The 12,035-nt window shown below is 40.7% G+C and overlaps 1 protein-coding gene across 1 annotated transcript in view; it reads left to right on the forward strand.

The window, feature by feature from the left end:
- Window positions 1–12,035, forward strand: part of rin2a (Ras and Rab interactor 2a) — a 64,203-nt gene that overhangs the window by 12,028 nt on the left and 40,140 nt on the right. The window contains 1 exon segment of the mRNA XM_029669449.2: window positions 9,355–9,451. Coding sequence (XP_029525309.2) covers window positions 9,392–9,451 — 60 coding nt within the window. The 5' untranslated portion in view covers window positions 9,355–9,391.

The raw sequence follows: 12,035 nt of genomic DNA on the forward strand, positions 1-12,035 counted from the left end.
ACTTTGATATTATCGGGTATTGTGTGTAGGCTATAGTGACAAAAAAACATCTAAATTCAATCAATTTTTTCCCCAGGCTGTAATGCAACAAAATGTGGAAAAAGTCAAGGGGTGTGAATTATTTCTGCAGGCACTGTACATCTCAATGATGAAGAAAAGACAGCACCAACACACACTATCACACTATCAACCATATCGCTGACATGTTGTTCATTATTCCATTTTCTTATTCGTCCTAAATATTTTACATGAAATATTTAACTTGTTCAGTCACAATTACTTCAAAAATACAAATAAGCTCATAACATCAAAATACAATATTTTCAAATGTTTAACATGTATCCAATGTCCATTTATAGATTTACACAAAATATATTTAATGTTGTAGAATTGAGACCGAACTCAACCAAAGCCGTGAAAACAAAAATTCCACCTCAGTGATAAAGGAAAGGCACAGCACCAACTGTGTGTATTTGCTTTTGTGCTGTGAGTCTTTATCATTGAGATGTCTGTTTTGGTTGAGTTCTGTCTCAAGGTTAGGTTATGACTAGTCTTGGTAATCCCCCGACCTTGGAGCAACAGCACAAGGTCTGGAGAGGATGTTGGATTCTCTTGGGAGGCTTCAAATGACTTGCTACCAATTTTGTGTCTGGTGGTAGGCTAATGTTTACGGCAGAACATGAACTGAAAGGCTCTGGACTGATTTCGTGCACGAGTGTCATTTCCGCCTCCGGTCCAGCCGATGCATTGGATACATTATGGTAGGCGACCTGTCTGGTCAGTCTATGACTGGCAGAAAAATTAAGGGTATGATGGCCTCCCCTTTAATTGTGGTGCTTACTTTTCCAATCAAGGCAGGTGTACTATTAAAGAAAATGGAAGGATGAGCTTCTTGATTTAAAAAGCCTTTATCTTGGCATTCCTGTAGAAGGCATTCTTTAAAAAAAAAAAGCATATTTATACTGAAATGCCAAGACAAACGCCTAGCGAAAATTATAATAAACAAAACCATAAACAGATAAATGGGGGATAAATGTAATATTACAACAGTAAAACATTGAATCCAGTGACAGCCAGGAGGAAAGGTGGAGGAATCACATGGTAGGACATCAGAGTGGATGGAGAATGGATGTATCCCTGAGTATGGTGGTTTGATCAGAGGAAGCAGCCAGGTGGTTGGATCCCTGACTGGGTGGCCCCACAAGTGGGGGATAGTGAGACAGGAAGGGTGATATGGAAGCAAGGATGCAGACAAAACGTAAATGAAAAAGACTAAACAAAATAGATAAAAACACAGATGCGCATTCTGACTGAGTGACCACTAACTCATCTGCATGTTTTAAGAACACACTCATACTCTAGACTCTTGATCTGCAGATGTTGTGTTTTCTACAAACGTGCGCGGACATTTTTAAGGCATTTTTTTTTTTTTAAATGTATGTTTTTCAGATTATGAGTATTATCTGATCCGACTATCAACTGTCAATTTACGGATACGATTACGAGTATGGCCAGATCCGCACAACCCCATTACGGATCATATAGACTAGCGGTTCCCAAACTTTTATAGTCCCGTACCCCTTCAAACATTCAACCTCCAGCTGCGTACCCCCTCTAGCATCAGGGTCAGCGCACTCTAAAATGTTGTTTTTTGCCATCATTGTAAGCCTGCCCCACACACTATACGATACATTTATTAAACATAAGAATGTGTGAGTTTTTGTCACAACACGGCTCTTGGGAAGTGACAATAAGCTCTTATAGGACCAGGGCACTAATAATAATAAATCATTTTGCTCTTTATTTAAACAACTTACATATTCACAATTTTTGATGAACAAATAAGGTTTTATAACTCCACAGGTTAATGAGAAGTGTGTGCTTGAAAGGATGCTCATAACTCTGCAATGTTGGGTTGTATTGGAGAGAGTCTTAAATCATTTTTCACACAGTCGGTGCCTGTATTTAGCTTTCATGCTAGTGAGGGCAAGAATCCACTCTCACATAGGTACTGTGGTTGCAAAGGGCATCAGTATCTTAACAGTGCGAAGTGCCAAGGCAGGATACTCTGACCGTAGCCCAATCCAGAAATCTGGCGGTGGCTTCTGATTTTAAATGACATTTTCACAGAACCGCTTGTTGAAATTTCGATGAGGCTCTCTTGTTCAGATAACCGTAAGTGGACTGGAGGCAGGGCATGAAAGGGATAACGAATCCAGTTTTGGGAAAGTACCTGCGTATTTGCGCACCCAACTCACTCCGGTGCTTCGCTATATCCGTAAGCTTGAGTTCATTTGCGCACACATCATACAATGATGGAAAGACCTGTGTTGTCCTTGTTAATGCAGACAGAGAAGAGCTCCAACTTCTTAATCATAGCAACAATTATTTCCACACTGAATATAAACTCAGCAAAAAAACTAATGTCCTCTCACTGTCAACTGTGTTAATTTTCAGCAAACTTAACGTGTAAATATTTGTATGAACATAGCAAGATTCAACAACTGAGACACAAACTGAACAAGTTCCACACACATGTGACTAACAGAAATTGAAAAATGTGCCCCTGAACAAAGGGGTTCAAAATCAAAAGCAAATCCGTATCTGAACGAGGATGTCTTCCCTGTAACACACAGCGTTGAGATTGCCTGCAATGACAACAAGCTCAGTCCGATGATGCTGTAACACACCGCCCCAGACCATGACGGACCTTCCACCTCCAAATCGATCCCGCTCCAGATTACAGGCCTCGGTGTAACGTTCATTCCTTCAACGATAAACGAGAATCCGACAATCACCTGTGGTGAGACAAAATCGTGACTCATCAATGAAGAGCACTTTTTGCCAGTCCTGTGGTTCAGCGACAGTGGGTTTGTGTCCATAGGCAATGTTGTTGGCGGTGAGGACCTGCCTTACAACAGGCTTACAAGCCCTCAGTCCAGCCTCTCTGAGTATTGCGGACAGTCTGAGCACTGATGAAGTGATTGTGCGTTCCTGGTGTAACTAGGGCAGTTGTTGTTGCCATCCTGTACCTGTCCCGCAGGTGTGATGTTTGGATGTACCAATCCTGTGCAGATGTTGTTACATGTGCTCTGCCACTGTGAGGACGATCAGCGGTCCGTCCTGTCTCCCTGTAGCGCTGTCTTAGGCGTCACAGTCCGGACGTTGCAATTTATTGCCCTGGCTACATCTGCAGTCCTCATGCCTCCTTGCAGCATGCCTAAGGCACGTTCACACAGGGATCCTGGGTATCTTTCTTTTGGTGTTTTTCAGAGTTCGTAGAAAGGCCTCTTTAGTGTCCTAAGTTTTCACAACTGTGACCTTAATTGCCTACAGTCTGTAAGCTGTTAGTATCTTAACGACTGTTCCACAGGTGCATGTTCATGAATTGTTTATGGTTCATTGAACAAGCATGGGGAAACAGTGTTTAAATACTTTACGTTGAAGATTTTTGAAGTTTTGAAGTTATTTGGAATTTTACGAATGATCTTTGAAAAACAGGGTCCAGAAAAGGGGACGTTTCTTTTTGCTTTTGCTGAGTTTAGTTGCGGAGAGTCTCTGTATAATCCTAGATTCAGATCATTCAGGCAATAAAAAAACATCAGATAGGCCAGTAGTGTGAAACTCATCATGCATGCAGTCAGACAAGTGAAAATTATGGTCAGTAAAAATAACTTTTAGCTCGTCTCTCAATTAAAAAAGTGTCAATACTTTGCCCCTTGATAACCAGCACACTTCTGTATGTTGTAAAAGCGTTTCATGGTCGCTGCCCATATCATTGCACGATTCAGAAAATACACGAGTTCAGGAAGCCTTTCTTTAACAAAGTTAACTATTTTCACTGTAATGTCCAAAACGTATTTCAATCTGTCAGGTGTTCCCTTGGCAGCAAGAGCCTCTCGGTGGATGCTGCAGTGTACCCATGTGGCGTCGGGAGCAACTGTGTGCGCGTGCGTTACCACTACACTATGTCTCCCTGTCATGGTTTTTGCGCCATCAGTACAGATACCAACCAATACATCTTGACCACCGAATTCCATTTGATGTCACAAAGCTGTCCAGTACTTTAAAAAAATCCTCTCCTGTTGTCCTGGTTGTTTGGTGCATTCCCGGGTAAGGGGGCAGTAGCTGTTCGGCTGCATCAGATTCACAACTGTCAGTGTCCATGCTAGCTGAGCTAACAACAAATGTAGAATTACTGATGCTAGCTTTGGATGTGCTCATGGAAGCAGAACAACTTGTGTCATCGACAGGTGAAGGTGTAGTAGTGCTGGTAGTGGCAGTACTACCAGCAGAGCTGGTATGTGTCTCTATGGACACGGGCCTTACTAAATGGACTGTTTGAAAATGTGAAAAATTATTTATTTTTTTATTACCATTTTTTGGTATTTAAAAAAACATGTGAATCACGTTTTTATTTGGCGTACCCCAGTCTGGGAATGCCTGATATAGACAATTGTGCTGATGAATGGTGGTACAATGCTAAACAGTATAATTGTGATTTTTATTTTATTTTTTATTTTACCTTTTATTTAACTAGGCAAGTCAGTTAAGAACAAATTCTTATTTTCAATGACTGCCTCAGAACGACAGATTTGTACCTTATCAGCTCAGGGATTTGAACTTGCAACCCTTTCAGTTACTAGTCCAACGCTCTAACCACTAGACTACCCTTCCGCCCCAATATATGCTTCATACACCCTTAAGAGTGAAGTGAAAGGACATAGTTTGCTCTAGTAATAGTATGCAGGTTGCTCTGTAGATTATTGGCATCAGCTACAGTGAAAACATGAAGAAATAGAAGGGTACAGTTTTGAGAGCCACAGCCCTGTGTGCCTACATGTACATGCATCCACAACAGAAGCAGAAGATTGTTATTGAAAGAGTCATGATTATAGTGGGAGGGCCATAGAGCAGTACCATTTCCATAGCACTGAAGTTCATAGATGCTCTCACAATTCTAGGCTCACAGAGCAGCCCTGCAGTGGCTCTGTTAAAATGAATGCATCCTGTGGTTTGAGCAGGACAAGATGATTCCTGCCAACGCAGACACTCAGCACCCAGATTAGCCCCAAGGCAAGCTACACGTGCCTGGGAGTTTTGCTCCGGTAGTGGATTCTGTGGAAAATAAACACATAGTTCTCCTGCCATGAGATCCATAGTCATCAGCTAAAAAAGACAGTAACCATAACAAAATAATGTACCGTGCACCATTCCCCTAAAATCACAGTACGTCAGAGCAGAAAATGGTAGATCACAGGGAATGCTATAACAAAGCTTTGCAAAAGACCACAGATCAATTCATTCTTAAACAATGTGCAGGACTGCTGCCATCCTTTAAAACTTCTTATGGCTGAGATCTCACTAATGGGATCGATATGACAACAGCCAGTGAAAGTGCAGGGTACCAAATTCAAAACAACAAATCTCCTAATTAAAATTCCTCAGACATACAAGTATTTCACACCATTTTAAAGATATACATCTTGTTAATCCCACCACAGTGTCCGATTTCAAGTAGGCTTTACGGTGAAAGCACCACAAACGATTATGTTAGGTCAGAGCCAAGTCACAGAAAAACACAGCCATTTTTCCAGCCAAAGAGGGGAGTCACAAAAATCAGAAATGGAGATAAAATGAATCACTAACCTTTGATGATCTTCATCAGGTGACACTCATAGGACTTCATGTTACACAATACATGTATTTTTTGTTCATATTTATATAAATAAATCTCAGTATACATTGGCGCGTTATGTTCAGTCGTTCCAAAAACATCCGGTGATTTTTGCAGAGAGCCACATCAATTTACAGAAATACTCATTATAAATGTTGATGAAAATACAAGTGTTATACATGGAACATTAGATACTCTTCTCCTCATTCCCCTCTCATTCACCCCACTTTACAGTAGAAGCATCAAACAAGATTCTAAAGACTGTTGACATCTAGTGGAAGCCTTAGGAAGTGTAACATGACCAATATCCCACTAACTTCAATAGGGAATGAGTTGAAAAACGACCAACCTCAGATTTCCCACTTCCTGGTTGGATTTTATCTCAGGTTCTTGCCTGCCATATGAGTTCTGTTATACTCACAGACATTATTCAAACAGTTTTAGAAACTTCAGTGTGTTTTCTATCCAAATATACTAGTAATATGCATATATTGGCAACTGGGACTGAGTAGCAGGCGGTTTACTCTGGGCACCTTATTCATCCAAGCTACTCAATACTGCCCCCAGCCATAAGAAGTTAAGTCTCACCAATCTAATGAGTAGGTAGCTGGTAACCGAGAGAGGAGAAAAATCATCAGAAAGTACAACGTTTTCCCTGAAGCGATGTTCCAGAAAACACAGGTGGACAGATCAAGCTTGTCTTGACGAGTTGTCATGTTGAGATAGTGTGAGATGTTGAGGGCACACAATATTACGGTTGAGCTTTGTTGAAGTCCTAGTATAAATTGAGGTAAGGAATTTAAGAAGTGTGCTAAGACTGGCAGTTAATTACTTAGCTAATAGTTTTTCCCCCTCTCTCCGATAGAGAGAGAATAGCAGGTTCCGTGTGTTCAAATTGTCCTGAATATTATTTAGAAGTAGAATTGGATCTTGGAGGGATAGTTCAGATTGTCTGCTCCTCTATCAACAGTCCACAGTCTCAGATGTGTCATGTCTTATACTGTGTGCTGGCCAGTGTTTGGAGTTTACTCGTTCACAATTGGTTAACCACAATACTTATCAAAGCTTGTCCGCTCAGAGAAAATGCAGATTTATGACGAGGCTGCCCTCACATAGAGAAGGGACCTAAAGATACTGCAATTTTCCAGCCCTACCTTAACATTAGCATGTGAATGGCTTGTTTCGTCTTTTCAGGTGGCATATTCCACCCATTTTACTACTACTGCTACTACTAAATGAGTACCTTTTGCGTCCCTTTGATATTTTAGGTAGATATTGTGCACAAATATTGCATTTAAAAAAAGCCTATTATATTAAATGAAGTGCCCTTTTTAATAAAGGCAACATTCAAATTCAATAAATCAAATTTATAATATGAATCAAGACTTGCTAAAGTGCCAAAATTCAGCATTCCTTCATTTTAACATTTCTCCAAGTTTTCACCATCATTGTAAAGCCCTAGTTATTTTGTTGCCATGAAAAGTCATTCCTGAAGATTTATTTACTTAAAATGACATCACTAAATCACATTAAGGTAAAAAAATATATATATATATATATATATATACAACCTGTCCCTCATTTTAAGGTCAACCCTGTTACGTGAACTGAACTCTTTAATATGGTGAAACTTTTCCTTAAAACATTGAACATCTAATAAAAGAGCTGGTTCTACTCTTTGGTCATTTTCTGGTGTTTTGTGGTGGTGGAAAACTGAGCAGGTCGAGCATAAGTCCACCCTCTTACCCTTAGACAGGCTAGAAATATTTTAACAATACATTTTTTTTAAAGCTTGCGTTCAATTATCCCTCCCTGTTGCACACAACACGCTTCCATTCCCCCTGTGACAAGGGGATTTATGTTGGATTTGTGGCACTTTATGACAATGTAAAAATGTTGTGAAATCAAAGTTTTTTTTCCCCCAGCAAGTTACACTACTCAAACTTGTAGCAGACCTAGAAAGACACCTGGGCAGAGTTTAGTTGAATATACTTTATCCCTGAATCAGAAACATCCACTTTCTGCCAAGGGTGAAAGGCACCTAATTGGTGGAACGACCCAGCATTTTTTGCCTTTCGAGCAAAGGGTTTGTTTTCATGGATTTAGTGCTCAGTACTTGCACTCAAATCATAATAAGGAAAAAACAAGAAGCCTGCGATGCAATAATAGAGCTGCAAGTGTAACCTTCTGGTTCTTAGTCCTAACCAAGGCAACCAGTCAGCAGGCACAAACATGATGGTACTGGAGCTCATGTCATTATTTTCTTCTGCGATGATGGAGCACAACAGATACAGGGCTCGATATTAATGCATGTCCGCTTGCCCAGGACAAGTAAAAAATGTAAGGTAAAATAATCACACATGACAATATCAAACTCCAATCAGAATTGGATCATGTCCTATGGATGTGATGTATTGCTGTTCTCCCAATTTCTGCAGAGGTCATCGAGGAGGACTGTAGGCTATTGCATCGACAGGCAGGAGCAGTCTTTCAATCATCGCCAGTTGCGAGCTTTTGCGATCACGTTATACATTTTTGCACACAGTGAGTGCATGCAACTTATTATATGACTTGTTAAGCACATTTTTACTCCTGGACGTATTTAGGCTTGCCATAACAAAGGGGTTGAATACTTATTGACGCAAGACATTTAAGTGTAAAATAATTCCACTTTCACATTATGGGGTATTGTGTGTAGACACTTTTTTCCCCCTCAATTTAATCATTTTTAAATTCAGGCTGTAACATGTCAAAATGTGTAAAGTCTAGAGGTATGAATACTATCTGAAGGTACTGTATGTGATCTATCCCAATGTAATCAAGGTTTGAAATAATTCTGTTTTGTCAAATACTATATCTGGAAAAATCGGCTCATAACTGAATTTAATTGGGGACGCCTGAACTAGACAGTACTGGGCTGTACTGGAGGGTGGACACTAGCCTAACTGGATTTAAAATCTCAGGACAGGCCTGATGGAAAAAGCAAATTTACGGTAAACATTCCAAATGTCGACAAAACAAAATAGCTAGGGTGCGATCTTTTTGTGTCGTTAAAATAAATAGTGCGAGAAATCGCAATAGAAACATTGATATAATAACCATCATATCGAAGTAAACTTGGAGTCATGTGATAAGATGTTATGTGCTTCTCCCACTACGACTCGGGAAAGCGTGCCGTTTTTTATTAGGCTACAGATGAAATACGTTATGATGAACTTCACTGGGTGGTGAACGTGCACGGTGATGAGCTTGATGCTGCTTTCCAACAAATATCCAGGGTCTTATTCTGGTGACAATGACGACCGATGCTTGGCTGTCGTTTGACAATTAAAAATAATCTCTGTCTTTTGTCCGTACTCTCATCATGTAGGGGATAACTGCACTGCAGCTGTGAGCTGTTGGCTAGATAGGGCACACACTGTATTTAACGCAACATTTTTACAGACAAAAACCACCAGTAGAGTTGATATTGCGATGGAAACTTATTTTTAAACTTCTATTTTTTAAGTTATCTTTACATGCACTACATCATCACGTGCATCCGTTTATACGCAACACGTCAGTTTGGTGTAAACACCCCGCTGGAGGGGAAATGCATATTTGAAATGATTTGAATGAAAATCTGTTGTCAATTGTATGGAAACAAACCCAGTTAATGACATTTTCCTCCCCCACAGAAACAAACACAGGCACGACGAAGGACAGGAGGATAGCATGTCAACAAGCACACTCATCCAACCCAGCCTCAGGGAGAAGAAAGGCAGCTTCTTCAAGGTATGGAGGGAGAGAAGATAAACAAAGGAGAAGATTAGGAGGGGGGGTAGATAGGAGGCACCTTCCTGAAACTCCTTGTGGTTTGTTTTTGTTCTGTCCTTTAACGGCCTGTTCTAGTTGTTTTATCAAGTTACTCAGTTGATACTTATTTGAGAGGAAGTTTGGGTTAGTTTTGTTAACATTAATCAGTCCCCATGTTCTTTCTTTTTCTCCTCTCAATGTCCATGCATCAGATTTATAAATACCCTCCATATGAAATGTGATGTCATAGGCTGAAGTGATTTAGTTGTAGTTTAGCACGCCTTACCATAGAGTCACGAACCCACAGCTCAGAGACTAATCTCTCTGTAGTAATGACATCTACCACATTTAAGCTGTGAACTCAGTGAGAAGCTCCTCTTTCAATAAATCTGGTGGTTATGTGCTGGGAACTTGCTGAGACTTTAGCTAGTGAGTCTCTTTAGCCTAAAAATGCTTCAGGAGGTCAAAGGCCTAATCAAGGACCCATATCCCCAGCCAGGCATATATTATGGCTGTTAACTGTGTAAACCCTGCTATCTCACTCGGGGGAGAAAGAGTAATTTATAGACCTACACACAGCACCACCACACCACACCCCTCATTGCTGTGAAAAGGGTTAGAAGATATACTGATTCCAATAAACACTATAGATCTTCACTCTGAATGGGAGAGTAATAGGTTTACTCTCTTTTGAACTGTTGTGTTCCATAGAACACAACCACTCTATTTTTATACCAGTTCATTTCTTTGAAGCCATTCATTTCATATAGTAAATCAAAGGCTTCATGTGGTTGTGGCGTTCAATAGGAAATACAGTAAGGCTGCTGTAACAGCCTATCGTACATGTGATGCTTTAGCAGGAGAGGAGGGAAGAATGGAAAGGGGATGAGAGGTAAATGACAAAGAAATAAAGGGGAGATAATTAGAATTGCCCTAGCCAGATTATACTAAGTGCTGCCCTTCCACATATTAGCCTACTTAAGGCATCTGCATGCTAGGTTTGGTTTGCTCCTAGCAGAACTCGGCAAGGCGAAGTGAACATCTGTGCCTTGAATACTCCCTTAAAAGACCTTTGTTTGAAAAGCGAGAAAAAAGCGGCAAAGGTACTTGTCCCTCGAGACGCCGTAGCCAGTATACATTTCCTCAAAATAATCTGAATTAATCTAAAATAACTACAGAAATCGAATTCATTTTTCCAAGCATATCTTAGTGTGTGGTGCAGTATTTATCAAGAGAAAAAATGTGCATGAAAACCAGTCGTCTCTCGTTGAATGACGACAAACACTTAATGGAAGAATCCCTACTGTTGACAAATCAGACGAAGGGGCGTAGACTTCAGCTACAGGACTTCGGCTAGCCTCGGGAAAAAAATGCAGTGTGCATGAACAGCCTTAAAAACCGCTTGCCGAAGACCCAAATGTTGTCATAATATATGCACGAACTGTTTCAGACCAGAAGCATGGGGACACCTTTAATCATTGCTTTGAACTGCTGAATGCTCGGTACTTGTGGCAGTTGTTACGAAACCAATAACTAGCCTGATAAAATTGTTGCACTCGCTAGGGGTCTTAGACCTAGTTAGCTGGTCTGTAACCTGATATAAGATGGGTGTCTATGTGAGAAATCAGCAGAATTCACCTAGGTGTTGAATGTAGATGTCCACCAGGGAGAGCGCAACCATACCTTGGTCCAGTGCCAACTACACTATATATACAAAAGTATGCGGACACCCCTTCAAATTAGTGGATTCTGCTATTCCAGCCACACAAATTGCTGACAGGTGTATAAAATTGAGCACACAGCCTTGCAATCTCCATAGACAAACATTGGCAGTAGAATGGCCTTACTGAAGAGATCAGTGACTTTCAACATGGCACCGTCATGGGATGCCACCTTTCTAACAAATCAGTTCGTCAGATTTCTGCCCTGCTAGAGCTGCCCTGCTCAACTGTAAGTGCTGTTATTGTGACGTGGAAACGTCTAGGAACAACAATGGCTCAACCGCAAAGTTGTAGGCCACATCGCAAAGCGGTAGGCCACACAAGCTCACAGAACAGGACCGTGTTTTGCACGCCCAATTTTTCAGTTTTTGATTTGTTAAAAAAGTTTGAAATATCCAATAAATGTCATTCCACTTCATGATTGTGTCCCACTTGTTGTTGATTCTTCACAAAAAAATACAGTTTTATATCTTTGTTTGAAGCCTGAAATGTGGCAAAAGGTTGCAAAGTTCAAGGGGCCCGAATACTTTCGCAAGGCACTGTACCAAAGAATATGTGGACAACTACAAATACCAAGTCAGAATCGTCCAGAATAGTGATGCTAGTCGGGCCGGCGGGAGCGGACAGCGATCGGTTGAAGAGCATGCACCACCGAAGAAGTGTTGTATGGCATTGAAGCTCGTTTGGAGGTTAGTTAAGTGTCCAAAGAAGGGCCAGAAGTATACAGAATGGTGTTGTCTGCGTAGAGGTGGATCAGTGAATCACCAGCAGCAAGAGCAACATCATTGATATATACAGAGAAAAGAGTCGGCCTGAGTATACCTGCGGCACCCCCATAGACT

Source organism: Oncorhynchus nerka, linkage group LG10, assembly GCF_034236695.1.
Source record: "Oncorhynchus nerka isolate Pitt River linkage group LG10, Oner_Uvic_2.0, whole genome shotgun sequence".
Classification (NCBI taxonomy): domain Eukaryota; kingdom Metazoa; phylum Chordata; class Actinopteri; order Salmoniformes; family Salmonidae; genus Oncorhynchus; species Oncorhynchus nerka.